The sequence below is a fragment of the Trachurus japonicus genome, chromosome 5 (genome assembly GCF_045865225.1).
Source record: "Trachurus japonicus isolate A0001 chromosome 5, Traja_1.0".
NCBI lineage: Eukaryota > Metazoa > Chordata > Actinopteri > Carangiformes > Carangidae > Trachurus > Trachurus japonicus.
In genome coordinates, this window is record NC_140911.1 from 23,711,027 (window position 1) to 23,726,543 (window position 15,517).

Genomic DNA, 15,517 nt, shown 5'->3' on the forward strand with positions numbered 1-15,517 from the left:
CTTTATTTATATAATTATAAATTATAATACATTTTTAGACACACACATAAACACTCTGCCTCTGTCCCCCATACTTGTATAACCAATCAAGAAGAGCAAGAAAACATACTCTGTATCAGGGAGGGAGGAGGTAGGGGGGGAGGAGTCAGTCCCTCAGGATAAAAAAAAAAAAAAACCTCCAGAGAGTGAATCAGTGTGGACAGAGACACAAGACACAGAGTACGTCAACTTAAGAGAACAAGGGAACCAGAACCTGGATATAAAACCAAATCAATCAAACCATCTGAGCTCCACCTCCTCCGGTCTGCTGAGCTGTGAGTTTCAACATTTTTCATCATTTTCATCATCACCCAGATATCAGGAGTAGAGTTCATGTGTTACTGAAACCAGACATGAAGACAAAGAGACATAGAGACATAGAGACACAGAGACACAGAGACACAGAGACAGACAGACAGACAGACAGACAGACAGACAGACTCATCATGGACAGGTGAGTAGTAGATTTTGTGCTGATGTACTGTACCTGCTTACTGTCACATTGGGAGCCTGTTTGAGAGCAACAACCCTTAAAGACAACAAAACCATGTCATCACATCATAATGTCAGCTCTTGTCTGCTGTTCACTTGGCTGTTTCTTGAACTATGTTGTTTCCATTCAGAGAAATAGTCCTGTTAGAAGTAGCTAAATCAGCTGTGATGATCTTTACTGTGTTGTCATAGATGCACAGATAACTATCACTGAACAAAACTGGACTGGACTTCTCCAGTCTGTGTTTTTTAAAATCTGGACATCTGGAGTTTTATTCTGAAAGGACATCAGAGATTATAACAACAGGAGTGTGTTCACGTCTGACTCTTTTGGAAACTCACTTTATGTTACAATATTATGACACTGATATTCTTCATGACCAATTTGATTTGTCGCGTGTCGGCAGTTTTGTCAGAGGTCAGAGGTCAGGCTGGGCGTAGAGTCAAAGTCTTCCTCTTTCTTTGAAGTGAATCTATTTAATTAAAGGTTAGCAGTTAGCAGTTAGCCAGATGTCCAGATGTGGGTGCAACAGCAGCTGGATGCTGATGGGCCCTCCTTGCTGAGCTGTAATTAAACACACAGATTATAGACCATAGTCCGTGTGTGTGGTCATGGATGTCTGTATTTGTGAGGACCGCCAGCTCTTCAAAGGCTTTGGACCTGATGATTAATGTGTGTTTGTGTTTCTGTGTGTGTGTGTGTGTGTGTGTGTGAGGGAGTGTGTGTGTGTGAGGGAGTGAGCTCAGAGCCTGCTGTTCCTGCTGTTTCATTCACTTTTACTCGGATGACGTCAGTTGACAAACTGTCAGTAGAAGATCTGTAGAAGCAGGTCGAATGCAGCTGTAGGATAAAACTATGTTTTTTTAACATGTAAAAGCAGTTTAAGTATCAGCGACTGTAAGTTAATAACACAACTGTCAGAGTTCATCAAAAACAGTTAATATTTTGCAGAAAGATGTAAACAGAGGCAGATTTACAGAGGAATTTCAGGGAGTTTAAACTGTTTCTCTTAAGCACCTCCGTTTGTTTTAAAGACAGAAAAACAGGGTCGGTGTTGGGAAAGAAAGAAGCGGGTGGTGGTGTGTGGAGGGGTTGTAGACAGAGGTTACTGCAGTTCAAGTTGAGATGAGTTTATATGGACGACACAGTCTTAGAAGGAGTTCAGCTGTGAGCTACGGAGCCACAGGAGGGACAAAAACACTTGGCTGAGATCGTTCTGTTCATTGTGACAGAGGACACTTCTGCCGACTTCCTGTTTACACCAGAGGACTCTGTGTGACCAGTGTGGCTGTTTGTTTGTTTAAACATGTGTGTTTTTATTATGTCTCGAAACCTTACACAACTGAAGTTTTTATATTCCCACTGACTTCCATCACTTTATGTATATCATTTATCATAACAATTTACAGTCAGAAGGCTGCAGTGTGTTGCCAAATCCAATTTTATAGATGCTCATTCAAGGCGACTCGACTCTAAATACCAGACAGTGTTATTTCAGCAGCATGATGTTGGTAAAAGACTACCTGTTCAAAAGTCTCCATACTCCATACACTACAACAGAAGTGTGTACATTTCTTCTCTTAAACATCTCAAATTAGTTTAACATAAAGCTTCTTCTTCTGTGTTTAAGGTTGACATGGTCCAGTTCAGGATGACTCCCTGTCTGTTGTCCTTCCTCTTCGTCCTCCCTTTGCTGTCCACCATTATGGCTGCGGCCGAACATGCAGGCTGCAAATTACGCATCACTGACAAAGCACTCGATATGTGTAAGTATATGAATATGTAGTCGTCAAATTCATAATCTGGATTTCACCTATTTGAATCGTATACTGATACTGATACTGATATGGCTGTAGACTGAGCAGGACAGTCCAGTTTAGACGTATATATATATCTTACATAGAGTGTTTGGTCTGAAACACACTCTGTCGGTCACTCTGCTCTGCTGTAAGCCGAGGAGAAAACTTTCCTTGTATCCTACAACCTTTATCCAATGAGGAGAGAGAACGGCATAAAGGGGCGGTCCTCTCTGTGTGTGCAGCCAAGGGATGCGCGTGAATGTGGTGACGTAGGGACGAGGGCGGGGACTGCTAACTCCATCGGCTGACAGGAAGTTAGCCAAAACGACCGGATCGCTTACTTCTGCTTTAAGGTCTCTTCCTGAGATATTCCTGGGTATGATGGGATCTGTGATCTCTCCAGTTTGTTCTGGATCTACCCCTGGGTCTGCAGCCGCATGTTTCCACAAATTTTCTTCCAAAGCCATTTTACTGATCCAGGAGTATCCACCGCAGCCGACCCCTTTCAACACTTATTACAGTAAACTGGCAGTTTGAAAAACTGGGGCACCACCTCAACTGAGGGAATAACGACAAAGCACAGTAAATTAAAGTAAATTCTCATTACAGAGAGCTCTGTCTCTACTGGGAGGCTAGCTACTTAATCAGATTGATTAAGCATTAATAATGAAAACATAACATAAATGGTTGAATAAAGGATACAGATAGATAGATAGATAGATAGATAGATAGATAGATAGATAGATAGATAGATAGATAGATAGATAGATAGATAGATAGATAGATAGATAGATAGATAGATAGATAGATAGATAGATAGGAAGGATCAAAACAAATGAATTAAGTTGATCATGTCATTGGAAGTCTTTCTGGACACAATAATGGTTTGTAGTACTATTGTACTGGGTTGAAGTACTTGTTGTAGTAAGTGTGTGTGTGTGTGAGTGTGTGTGTGAGGTTGTAGGAAACTAACATATTTTTTCTATGTGTTTGTTGAAGAACTACCAGTATTCATAGTTACTGCAGTACCGTCAGTGTGTGTTTTGTCTTCTCAGTGAAGTTCGAGACTCAGAAGTTTGTTGAAGAGGAGATCGCCAACATCACGATGCCAGAGATGCGGGGTGACGAGGGACGCTTCCAATACACCATCACTGAGTAAGAGTATTACGTCATAATCGAAGTAATACTGAGTACTATCAGAGGGTACTACTGATGCTGTCTCTCCTTCTGGTCTGTCCTCAGTGTGAAGATCGCTGAGCTGAATCTGACCCATGCCGACCTGCAGTTCATCCCTGACGTCGGTTTGATGTTTGACGTTCAGGACTCGTCGATTAGGCTGAGTTTCCACCGAGAGATCCTCTACTGGTTCTTGTGAGTTCTCCAACAGGACGCTGGTAGACCACCAGCAGCATACAGACATCTGACATATGACTGTAGAGTAAGATTCAGTACAACACTGACGAAGATGATGATGGTAATGTGAGAATTGATGATGAATATTGTGGTTAATGATGAAGATGAAGATGATTTTGAATTGCTGTATGAATAAAACTGCTTTGGTTTGGGCTCGATGTCTCTGTAGGGTAGTTGTTTGAAGCAGTCGGTACTTACAGAGATGAAGATCTTGATGACTGACAGTGATGAAGAAGATGATGGGTATAAAGGTGGTGATGGTGATAATGATGATAATTGTTGTTTTGTTGTTGCTGTGGTGTTTTAGTTACGACAGAGGATACATCAATGCTTCGGCTGAAGGTGTGAACATCAACACAGCTCTGAATCTGATCAGAGACGATGAAGGTCGACTGAAGATCAATAACATCACCTGCGATGCCAAAATCTCCAAAATGAGAGCAAAGTTCAGCGGAACACTAAAGTAAATGATATAGCTGATTATTGGCTCCTTTTTTTATAGGATTCATGCAATGACTTTTGATAATCATAATTAATTAGTTTATAGGACAATAGGACTGATGCACTAATAGTCACCATACATGATAGGAATAACAGAGTAATAAATCGATATTTAGATGAAAACAATCAGATTATAAAATAAACCTCCCTGATTTATCTGTTTTCATTATGTTGCAGGAATCGTTGATCAGTTGCCATGCTCTCTGTCTCATGCTCTCTGTCTTTACTCGTTTGTTTTTCCTGTTTCAGGCGAGTTTACGATGCCCTGGCCACCTTTCTGACATCAGGCATGCGCTTCCTCCTCAACCAAAAGGTCTGAGGTCTCACATAATAATTGATTGATTATTAGGAATTATTTTGATAATTACTGGATAATTCTGCCCTTCTTATGTTTCTGGCTGTGTCTGTTTTCTACTTTGTCTCTGTCTCTTAGATCTGTCCGGCTCTGGATCACGCTGCTCTTGTTCATGTGAACTCATTGTTGGAGACAATACCAGTGAAGACTGAAGTTGATCATTATATTGGGATCGATTATTCTCTGATTGATGATCCAGTGGTAACGTCCAGGAGTCTCGACATGAACTTCAGGGTCAGACGCAGACACATGTTACACCACATGCTTTTACTGTAGACGATGATGTGTTCTGACTGTGATGTGATGTGATGCAGGGGATGTTCTTCGACTTGTCGAACCCAAACGACACGTTGGTGAACTACGCCATCGACCCCGTGATCAGGGAGTACGACCGGATGGTTTACCTGGCTCTGTCCGAGTTCTTCTTCGACAGTGGGATGTTCTCATACTACAAAGCAGGAATCTTCCAGATGCACATCGTCAATGAGAAGGTCACAACCACCACAGACCCCCAAAATCAACACCCTTAAAACTACCATTGACTGCCAAAAACTACCACAAACACCCAAACCACCACATAACCTAAAAACCATCATAGACATTTAAAATCATCACAAACACCACAAATCCCTAAACAAATGCAAACCCCCCCACTACAAAAATCTAAAACCACTATTGACCGACAAAACAGCTTCAGATTCACCAACACTACACCAATATGGGTCTCATTGGTCGAGTGGTTAGGAGCACGTCCCTTGTTGGCATATCCCTAAAGCTCTACATTGTTCTATCAAAAACAGGCAAAAAAAAATGCCCCCCCAAAATACACACCACTACACCAATATTACCACTATTACAAAAAGCACAAACCTCCACAGACCACAAATGACAACAGAACAGACCCTCAAGACCACCAAGGTCTTTAAAAACTACCAGAGACCCAACATGGCTACAAACCTCCAAAGCACCACTAACACTGTAAAACCCCCAAACCACCAAAAGCCTGATTGTTCCTCACTTTCAGTTTTGTACCGTGTCATCTTTCAGATGCCAAAAGATCTGGAGATGCTGTTGAAAACCACCTACTTTGGAGCCATCATGATGCTGGTGAGTGTGGACACAGTCATATAGTAGAAAGACAGTAGTGCTGTAATAGAGACAGTAAAATCATAGTAGAAGCATTAAACATAGGGAGTAGTGTGCACAATGTTGCTCATTTACTCACCATGAGTTCTGGGTAGAAGGACTGTTGTACTGTGCATTATTGCAGTGTTTCATATTCTTCCTTTGTGTTTTGGACAGAACCCGGCTCTGGTGGATGCTCCAATCTCGCTTCAGATTGCTGTCAACACCCCTCCAAAAACAACCATCAAAACATCTGGGGCGACAGTCTTCATGACAGCTATCGTCAAAGTGATAGTGCTGCCCCCAGGTCTGCCTCCAGTCCAGCTCAGCAGCATGACCATGGTACACACACATATACTTCAATACACGTTCATCTGATCAAATCCCCGCTATCGTGACTGAATCAGGTGTCAGCCTCCTTTCTACCTATTACATTTGTTTACTAATTTAAACTGAAAATCTGTTGTTTTCAATTTCTTTTCCTGAAGGAAACCAAGTTTAACGCCAAAGTTTCTGTGAAAGGAAAACGTCTGTCAGTTCACGCTGACCTCCGCAGGTACACACACATACGTGCTACACAGATGTGATAGGTTTAAATCCAGCTCAGTAGCTTGCTCTTTATATTTGTGTGTCCAACAATGTCCTTCATCTTTCAGGTTTAAAATATTCTCCAACCAATCAGCTCTGGAGTCTCTGGCAGTGAGTGTTGTTATGTTTTATCTCTCTTCACACACACTGAATTTTCCCTTTGACTTTGTTCAAAATGTATCTTTTATAATAATAAACAAATATGCTGCTTTATGCAAATGTAACGTAATAATACATTAACCAAGAACAATGACAAGCTTCGTCCATAATCCCTCAAATATGCACAAATAATAATATAATCATGCCATCAGAGTGGTAACTGTTAGCAGAGTTTGTGACTGCAAGTTGATGAATTTCTGTCCACTGATTCAAACTATGGGTCAAAGGTCAAAGGTCAATATAACAGAACATGCATTAATCAAGTGTCAAAAAACAGGGGCATTAAATTTGGAGCTTGCATTAATGTGTTAACTTTGACTGCCTTGTTACTGATCAACCATCAGTCACCACACCACAGAACCTCTAAGAAACTCTCTCTGTCTGTCTTTCCGTCTGTCTCTAACATTGTTTCTGTCCGTCAGTTGATTCCTCTGCAGGCTCCTCTGAAGACCATGTTGCAGATGTCTGTGGTTCCTATGATTAACAGTAAGAATCAGATTCATCAGCTGTAAATGCATGAACTGTCACACTGACGTGACGTCTCTACTGATGTTTTACCGACTGTGTGTGTGTGTGCTCATATTCAGACTATACGAAGAGAGGAGTGAGGATCCCTCTGGCGGATGGGATGGACTTCATTGAGGAAGTGGTTGAATATCACAATGTAAGTCCCAAGTGTGTGCCAAGTGTTCCTAATAAAGTGCTCAGTGAGTGTGTGTATGTACGTTTATGGTCACTCACCCCGTGTTGACAGCAGCTGTGTTCATCTCCACAGGGTTTTATCCTGATTGGAGCAAATCTTCACTTCAGCAAAGGACTGAGAGAAATGATCACAGGAGGCAATGAGACAGAAACCAACAGCGTCTAAAACACTGACACAAACACACACACACACAGATACATATAAAATAACTTTATGATCATTATTAACGTTATTTGTATAGCACCTCTCAAACAGGAATGCAGTTTAAAGTACATGATATGTATCTACCACACTGTGTGGCTGGCTGTATACACACAAGGTAAATATACACAACCTTGCGTGAATATGTACATGACACTGAAATGTAAACAAAGAAATGTTGATGTATGTAACAGACATATGTATATATATAGATACCCTCACACTACATACAGTATATACAACACTGCTTATATACACCAGGCGGTTGAAGGCACAAAGAGGGAAGTTAGAAACAGTCAGTTTCTTAGTGAACTTTATCTGAGGCTCAGTAAAATAATCCAATTTTATGTAATTTACAACACACAGGGTAAACCAGCAGGGGCTTGTTCAACCCACGCAGGATGTGTTGTCATTATCTGGTTCCACGAAACCCAACAACTGCAATCACACCAAGCTGTGATGTGACGGTGGTTTGGTTCAGTCAACCTTGGTTATTTACCCTGCTTTGTAGCAAAGGTCTCCTTATAGTACGCACACACACACACACATATTCACACACACACACACACACACACACACACCTATACAGTATATACATAGACAACCAGAGAATCTACTACACAGAGAAAAAAAACCCTGACTAAAACCAGCATTAGACACAGTACAGCAACATAAAGTAAACCTGTGACATACCCAAACTGTTGATAGCCTACTTGTTCATGTGTGTACTGTAACCATGGTGACATAACATTATAATGTTGTGTTACGCCTGTCGTTGTGATTTCCATGTTCAAATGTTGTTGTAACCGTACTGATGAATAAACTGAAACTAAACTGGAAACAGTAAACATTATCAAGGCCTGGAGAAATGACCATAATATTTCCTCATTGTCTTGGGAAACTTTTTGTGAAAAAAAGGTTCCCGGTCTTGGGCCTACTACAGTATGTCTTTCACAAAAAATAACTGTACTCAGTGTAAGTGTGAAGAGAGTCTGTTAAAACACAAATAAACACAAGACATAACGCTCCGAGAACTGACAGTATTGTGCAACCTCTAGCTGTTATGTTGGTTTTAGGTGCAAACTGTTACGTAGTGCAGCGGTCACCAACCAGGCCTACATTTGTCAAAGGGTCAGAATCTTTCTCCACAGACACCTTGGGGGCTGGACATTCATATAAAATTAAATGAAATTTACATATTGGCCTAGTTTTTGATACCTTTTGTTTTAGTATTTTGACTTTGTGGGTGTCATGCCCATCACTGGCTTCAATGTGAAGTTATGGACAAAACAACGAAAATCCTCAACATTCATCCTCGTGATGACCTGTTTCTGGTTATGTTATTTCAGTCTCTGTTGTTTTTTCAGTTGATCTAATAACAGGGACCATAGGATATTTTCTTTTTGATCCTCATAATTTCAGAATTCAGTCATGAACCGGATTGGAAGGTCTGGCGGGCCGGATTCAGCCCACGGGCCGCCAGTTGATGGTCAATGACAGTGTGTTGTTATCGGAAAGAAATAGCTAACAATGCTAACAACATTATAAACTAACAAACAGTTTTCCAACTTGTTACCAGCCTGTAACTCAGATTTGACACCCCGCCGAGCTCTGACCTCTGAGGTAGATGGCACCAGGCAAGAGTTGGTGCACAACAAAGACAGACCTCTGTAACCACAGAAACCTTAGGTGACAGATAAAAATAAAAAATACACAGACCAGTTCAGTATTTGTTGCCTAAAACAAAAACACTTATCATTGATCACTGAATACATCAGTAAACAACATCAGGTTTCACTCAAGTCATTTATTGATCAATTTGGCAAATGTTATTCTACTATGTAAAAAACAAAAAGGAGAACAGCAGCAGAATCATTTCACTTCATTTAAACTCACTGCATCACAAAGTAATTAACAGTCTATCATTAAATAAACAACATACTTTTAGTTATCAAGCAAAATCAGTTGGTATAAATTACAAATAATTCATTGCTATTAGTAAACTAAGCTAACTGTAAGGGGTTAACTCAGGTAACTATCAGTTATTAATCAGTAGTATATCATCAAGTAAACGGCTGTTTCACATGTTGCAAAACAGATTTGTCACTGTTTATTATTAAACTTAACTTATCAAAATATTATTCTTTATTATTAATTACATGTTAATATAATCTGAGTGTTGAAACAAATCATCACTATGTTATTACTACAACCACTGAGTTACAGTTTGATGCTGAACAAACCAGTCTTTCCTCTTTGGTCATTTAGTGAAATCTTTGCTGATGCCTTCATAACCGTGGAAACCACACTTCCTGCCGGCAACTCTGCAGCCGAACGTCAGGGCATCCTGCAAACTTCCACCTACAGATTATTTAAGAAAGTTGGGGAGAAACATTTTGGAGGATGAACCACAAAAGAAAGCAGAGCACAAAACCAACTGATCTGTCACCAGTCTGCAGGCTGAACGACAGTACAAGTGTCTCACCATTGGACAGCGTGTAGATGACAGCAGCATTGAAAGTGTCTCCAGCTCCAAGAGTGTCAACCAGAGATTCAGGAGGAAAAGCGTCTGAATGAACAACAACACCACCTGGACCCAAAGCATCTGCTCCCTTCTCTGCCCAGGCACAGACGAGGACGGCCCTGAGACACGGAGACAGGTCGGTCAGAGACAGAGAGAGACAGGTCAAAGAACCACTGACCCCCGTCCTCCACTCACCCCTGCTTGACCCGACTGTAGAGTCCTCTCAGAGCAGCCTCCGCTGACTCGAAGCCAAAATGACGAGCCACGTCTTTACTGACAAACACCTGAAGAGAACACCTGATTAATTTCAACCAAAGAGTTTTCACAGCCAACAGCCCCAGACTTAATTATTATGAGGAGACTAAATAACTTAATATAACTTAAATAACTTTATAGTCGATTATTATTTATACTATACCATGACAATATAATAATATTGCTAATATAATAATAATATTTTTCCATGACTTAGATGAGAAGACATCACCTTAAATGTAACTATAAAAATCAGACTTTAAAAATGAAATGAAAATATGATCAAAAGCTCACTATTTTGTTGAAGAAGAAGGGGTAAAAATTAACAAGTGATTCCTCCAACAGCCTGCCAATGATAGTCCTCTACTGTTAAGGACATGCAAGTTAAAACTCTATCATATCAAACGTTACTGTTTTCAAACAGGAATCCTGTATCATAAAGTATTCATGTGCATGTTGCCACTTTGCTAAAAATGAAAAAAAACAACAAAAAACACACACACAAGCCAAAGCCATGTCCTTGTAGAGATTCATACCACGTCCCCGTGAGGAAAAAGCTGATACAGCGGCTCTCTCGTCTTCTCTATCTCCACAGACACAGTGATTCTCTGTTGCTGTGGTAACGTGCTGTTATACATGACAACCCGCTCGATCATCTTCACCTGCTCCTCAGCGTTTCGGCCCTGCACAGGTTGAAAAAAATAACAGTGGTCAAACGTATAGTAAATGAAGTGATGACTTAGTTCAGCCCTTAGTCTGGTTTATCTACAGGTTTGATCCAGGATGTTGTTTTAGTCTCATGTTCGGTTTGATTGGTTTCTTGGTCAAGTTAGTTTGTTGTGTTTATCAGAGTTAGTTGGTTGGGTTTAGTTTGTCAGGCTCAGTTTAATTCAGCTCGTCTGGTTATGAGTTTAGTTAATCTGGTTTAGTTTGATTTAGTTTGTCAGGTTTAGTTTAGTTAGTTTAGTTTAGTGTGGTTTCTTGCTCACCTCCCAGTGGATCCACTTGAACTGCTGGAGGTCGACTTTAGAAAAATCCTCCGCTGTGGCATCAGGAAGGTTCCTGTTGAACAGGAAACGAGGTCAGAGTTCAAAAACAATCATTGACAAAAAAAAAGAAGCAATCAATATTGCTTCAGATGTTGAATTAACCAGATTAATTCTTAAATGTGTTGGGACTTGGTGGAGCTGTAAACACTGTATAATTTGGATTGATGAATGACATCTTGTATCTCTGGTAACAAATCTAAAAGTGGTTCTCCCGTGTAATATCCTCATGTTTTATGTACAGTACACTGTTGAGACTGAAGACAAATGGCTTTCACAGTCTCTGTGAAACACAATAAAACATTTTATTTCAATTCAAAAAGAAAAAACTAAAAGGAGACATAAATGACACTTCATTGCTAGTGAGATTACAATTAAATGTGATTTGATCATCGCGGAGGCAAACTCATCCGTTCACAGACTGCTAATTAAAAACAGTTTAATTACTGCACAGATTGATATCATATTTTTGATTTAAACATCAGGTAAATTGACTGAATCAGTGTAAATGAATTAACCTGAAACCACTGCAGAGACTCTCTTGGAGAACAAACCGTTTTCTCCCGTTTACAGTTTTTATGCTAAACTGAGTAAAATCTCTCTGAGCGAACGACACGCAAATCTGTACTGAACACACAAAGGAACGAATACACACTGACAACTCATCCAAACATATCACTTCCAGAAATGACACTGAATTGTACCTTTAAACGATCAATAATAATGATCATTGAAATCAAGGAATCTCAATCGCAACCGCTCAAGAGCTCAGGAGAGAGTCAGCTGAAGTTCTCACATCTCACACGGATCAGTAGATACATCTGAACTCAGTTCTCATTAATGCACAAACAGTTTTATGATCTAAACTTGTGTTTCATCTACATAATCCTTCCCACTTCGTTGTATTTTGTTTGATTTATTCTAGTTCCTCTTTGCTCACTCTGACCTGTGGATCCATTCAAGTTCAGGACTTTGAGGCCTCGCTCTGCAGTGGCTCGTGAGACCAACTGTGATTACACCAGATTCAGGATCAGCATCGGCATCAGGTGTTGGTTCGTTCTTCCTCCAGGTGGGTCCAACAGCGTTCACTAAACACCCCTGAGCTTTGCTCTACCTGCCAACAGGCCAGAGGAACTTACACCCAAATTAATCTTCAATTCGGTCAGATTAAATGGACCATGGAAAACAGAAATATGTACAATTTTAAATGAGGTTTTGAATGCAGGTATGGAGGGTTAGGATGCCAAGTGGTGACAAGCCTATCTCCGTGGTAATGAGGTTAGATGTGGAGAGGTGTTTAGTTAACGCTGTGTGACGCGGGCTGGCCGTTGGGTTGTCTTACATGTCGGAGAGAACAACTGTTCGAGATCCACTGGACGGACAAACCACACAACATGCACTCGGAGTTTGACCTTCGTGCCAGACCACCGCTGACACGTCAACCGCACGCTGTGCAAAGTCGGCCATGATGAAACTGAACCGGAGACAAGAAACACATCAGACACATGAGGCTGTGCTCTGATTGGTGGAACAAGAGGAGGACAGGGCAGCTCCGCTCCGCGACGATGATGACGGTCTTCCTGAAACAAAGGCAGTTACTCACACACACACACACACACCTGTGCACATCTGTTCACACCTGTTCATGTGGAGGATGGTTCGGCTTCCTGTGCTGCTGTTGCTGATGACCACTGAGGCTGGAAGGACACACTGAGCGTGCTCAGACACCAGAGACACGTCGATGTGGAACTTCTGAAAATCTTCCAAAATAAAACTACAGACAGGAAACTGTTTACATCTCCTCTATCCTGCAAAATAAAACTACAGACAGGAAACTGTTTACATCTCCTCTATCCTGCAAAATAAAACTACAGACAGGAAACTGTTTACATCTCCTCTGTCCTGCAAAATAAAACTATAGACAGGAAACTGTTTACATCTCCTCTATCCTGCAAAATAAAACTACAGACAGGAAACTGTTTACATCTCCTCTGTCCTGCAAAATAAAACTACAGACAGGAAACTGTTTACATCTCCTCTATCCTGCAAAATAAAACTACAGACAGGAAACTGTTTACATCTCCTCTGTCCTGCAAAATAAAACTACAGACAGGAAACTGTTTACATCTCCTCTGTCCTGCAAAATAAAACTACAGACAGGAAACTGTTTACATCTCCTCTGTCCTGCAAAATAAAACTACAGACAGGAAACTGTTTACATCTCCTCTGTCCTGCAAAATAAAACTATAGACAGGAAACTGTTTACATCACTTCTGTCCTGCAAAATAAAGCTACCTACTGTCCTCACTGAAAATGAAACTGCTCAGATTCTTCTCGTGAAGGACATTTAAGATGTGCAAGAAACATGGAGATCAGGAGACAAGGAGAGAGGAGACAAAAGCATTTTTCACACACGCACCAACGCACACACACACGTACAGTGTTTGGTTATACGTGTGTATGAACATCATTAAACTAAACTATGAAAACATACAGTCTTACTAAACATCTAATGTACATGTCCGTTATTGAAAATAAATACCCTATCAATGAATTCCTTTACTTGAATGACAATGTGGCCAATGATAGACATTTTAAGGAATGATTAATGTATTAAACCCTTTAATTTACAGGCCGTTAATTGCGTGATAATAGCAAGAAATAGCCAAGAAATAACAATTAATTGCATAGTAATGTCAAGGAATAGCCTAGAAATAACGGTTAATTTCATAGTAAGGTCATGCTTTTCATAAAGGCAATAGATTACACATGCATTTTATGCTTTAAATTATTTGGGAAAGACCAGAATTTTTCTCCACCAAGTCCTTGCAATTGACCGTTATTTATGGGCTATTTCTAGACATTAGGACACATTTAACTATTATTTCTTGGCTATTTCTTGACATTATGACACATTTAATTGTTATTTCTTGGCTATTTCTTGACATTATCACCTAATTAAGGGCCTGTAAATTAAAGGGTTACCATGTATTGAATAACATGTCGATGAATGTACAGATCTGTACTCACTTGGCCACAGGTCCAGCAGACAGAGAGCCCATGAAGGCGCAGGGAGCTCCGAGAAGGGACAGCACTGTGCAGGAGTTTGAAGCGTTCCCTCCTCTCTGCCAACGCTGTGACAAACACCTTAGAGAGCAGAAACTGATCACATCACTGCATCATGAGCAGCAATGAATGAATTTCAGGCCAAATAAAGTCACTTCAGCTGATTTAGTTACAGTAAAAGAACGGACGAGAGTAAGCCCACTCTTGTTTTAAAAATGTATGGAGCATTTATATTTTTCTTTATCTGTTGAGGGGACATCTTTGGTGCCACGGTTAGGTACCAGCATCACTCTGCACCACACAGTCTATGCTCTGCACAAATTTGTCAGACTGTATTAACACCAGTTTGATTAATTGATTTATTTTGGTCAATCGACATAGCAACAGTATAAAGCAACATAATGAAACATCACTTGTAAATAGGCTGAAGCTACGCCCACCCTTCTCACCTATCATACTAAGTGGCAGATTTGCAATTCACCCATTTCCTCTTCCAGTGTAACGATACAAACCATAGGCTACTGTACCATTCAACAATTATTCCAGGGATGACCAAACTTTTTTGCATGTCACTGTACTTAGCACTAGTCTGTGTTTGTATCACCCACTGTGTGTTGACATAGGTTTGCCTATAGTTTGTGTTAATATTAGTATCAGTATTTGTAAGCAAAAGTTTGTCCTAGTTTGTCAGTCTGCATTAGCACCAGACCGTGCACGAGCCTGTGTTGGTGTTAATACCGACTGTCAGTAGTATCAGTATGTGTTGGCATACATTTGTCTTGTGTCAGCTGTTTTTTTTCTTTTCTTTATCAGCCTGCGTTAGCATCAACCTGTGTGTGAGTTTACGTTAGCATCAGCTGTATTTACATCCGCCTATGAATGAGTCTGTCTGCATCCGTGTGTGTTTATTAAAAGCCTGTGTGCCAACCTGCTGTCTGTGTCTTCTTCTGGATATTTGTCCACCACATTGATGATATCCAGACAAACCAGGCCCACACACAGGATCTTCTTCTCTTGCTCCATGTTGATCCACAAATGCAGTTTGGACTTTGACACAGACACATACAGTCTACGTCCCACGTCCCTCCCCCTGTCACCTCACGATAATAAGACGCACCACTTCCTGTCAGTGGTGATTACAAAATAAAAGCCTTACAGACAGTCGCCACCCTCGAGCACTAGGCCTACTTTTTCATGATTTAAACTGCATTGCTTGTGTTATCGTGAACAACATATTGCGAATACATATG

The 15,517-nt window shown here is 40.6% G+C and overlaps 2 protein-coding genes across 5 annotated transcripts; one reads left to right on the plus strand and one right to left on the minus strand.

Moving 5' to 3' along the window:
- Positions 1–182: 182 nt before the first annotated feature.
- Positions 183–7,631, plus strand: pltp (phospholipid transfer protein). 2 transcript variants are annotated; one of them, XM_085776823.1, is made up of 15 exons: positions 183–314; positions 2,163–2,298; positions 3,387–3,486; positions 3,574–3,702; positions 4,052–4,207; positions 4,495–4,558; positions 4,679–4,834; positions 4,915–5,091; positions 5,648–5,707; positions 5,903–6,067; positions 6,214–6,281; positions 6,382–6,424; positions 6,895–6,958; positions 7,060–7,136; positions 7,248–7,631. In XM_085776823.1, the coding sequence occupies exons 2-15, from the start codon at positions 2,169–2,171 to the stop codon at positions 7,338–7,340; spliced, it is 1,482 nt and encodes a 493-aa protein (XP_085632949.1). In that variant the 5' UTR covers positions 183–314; positions 2,163–2,168; the 3' UTR covers positions 7,341–7,631. The 2 variants fall into 2 exon arrangements, with proteins under 2 accessions (XP_085632949.1, XP_085632950.1); XM_085776824.1 differs by lacking the exon at positions 183–314 and adding an exon at positions 364–493.
- Positions 7,632–9,165: 1,534 nt separating this feature from the next.
- Positions 9,166–15,393, minus strand: khk (ketohexokinase). Of its 3 annotated transcripts, XM_085776825.1 has the most exons (9): positions 15,196–15,393; positions 14,232–14,348; positions 12,841–12,975; positions 12,544–12,675; positions 11,145–11,217; positions 10,692–10,838; positions 10,096–10,184; positions 9,862–10,019; positions 9,173–9,737 (listed from the first exon to the last, which is right to left on the minus strand). In XM_085776825.1, exons 1-9 carry the CDS (start codon positions 15,288–15,290, stop codon positions 9,637–9,639), a joined length of 1,047 nt encoding a protein of 348 aa, XP_085632951.1. In that variant the 5' UTR covers positions 15,291–15,393; the 3' UTR covers positions 9,173–9,636. The 3 variants fall into 3 exon arrangements, with proteins under 3 accessions (XP_085632952.1, XP_085632953.1, XP_085632951.1); XM_085776826.1 differs by lacking the exon at positions 12,544–12,675 and having other exon boundaries at positions 9,166–9,737; XM_085776827.1 differs by lacking the exon at positions 12,841–12,975 and having other exon boundaries at positions 9,167–9,737.
- Between the last annotated feature and the right edge of the window lie 124 nt (positions 15,394–15,517).

What these genes read in the sequence shown, in the direction of transcription:
- pltp (XM_085776823.1), top strand. Translation starts at nt 2,169, where the DNA reads ATGGTCCAGTTCAGGATGACTCCCTGTCTGTTGTCCTTCCTCTTCGTC. An exon ending in GCTTCCTCCTCAACCAAAAG is followed by an intron (nt 4,559 to 4,678) that starts GTCTGAGGTCTC and finishes TCTGTCTCTTAG; the next exon opens with ATCTGTCCGGCTCTGGATCA. An exon ending in AGCTCAGCAGCATGACCATG is followed by an intron (nt 6,068 to 6,213) that starts GTACACACACAT and finishes CTTTTCCTGAAG; the next exon opens with GAAACCAAGTTTAACGCCAA.
- khk (XM_085776825.1), bottom strand. Translation starts at nt 15,290, where the DNA reads ATGGAGCAAGAGAAGAAGATCCTGTGTGTGGGCCTGGTTTGTCTGGAT. An exon ending in GAAGAAGACACAGACAGCAG is followed by an intron (nt 14,349 to 15,195) that starts GTTGGCACACAG and finishes CTGCTCTCTAAG; the next exon opens with GTGTTTGTCACAGCGTTGGC. An exon ending in CATCTACACGCTGTCCAATG is followed by an intron (nt 9,738 to 9,861) that starts GTGAGACACTTG and finishes AATAATCTGTAG; the next exon opens with GTGGAAGTTTGCAGGATGCC.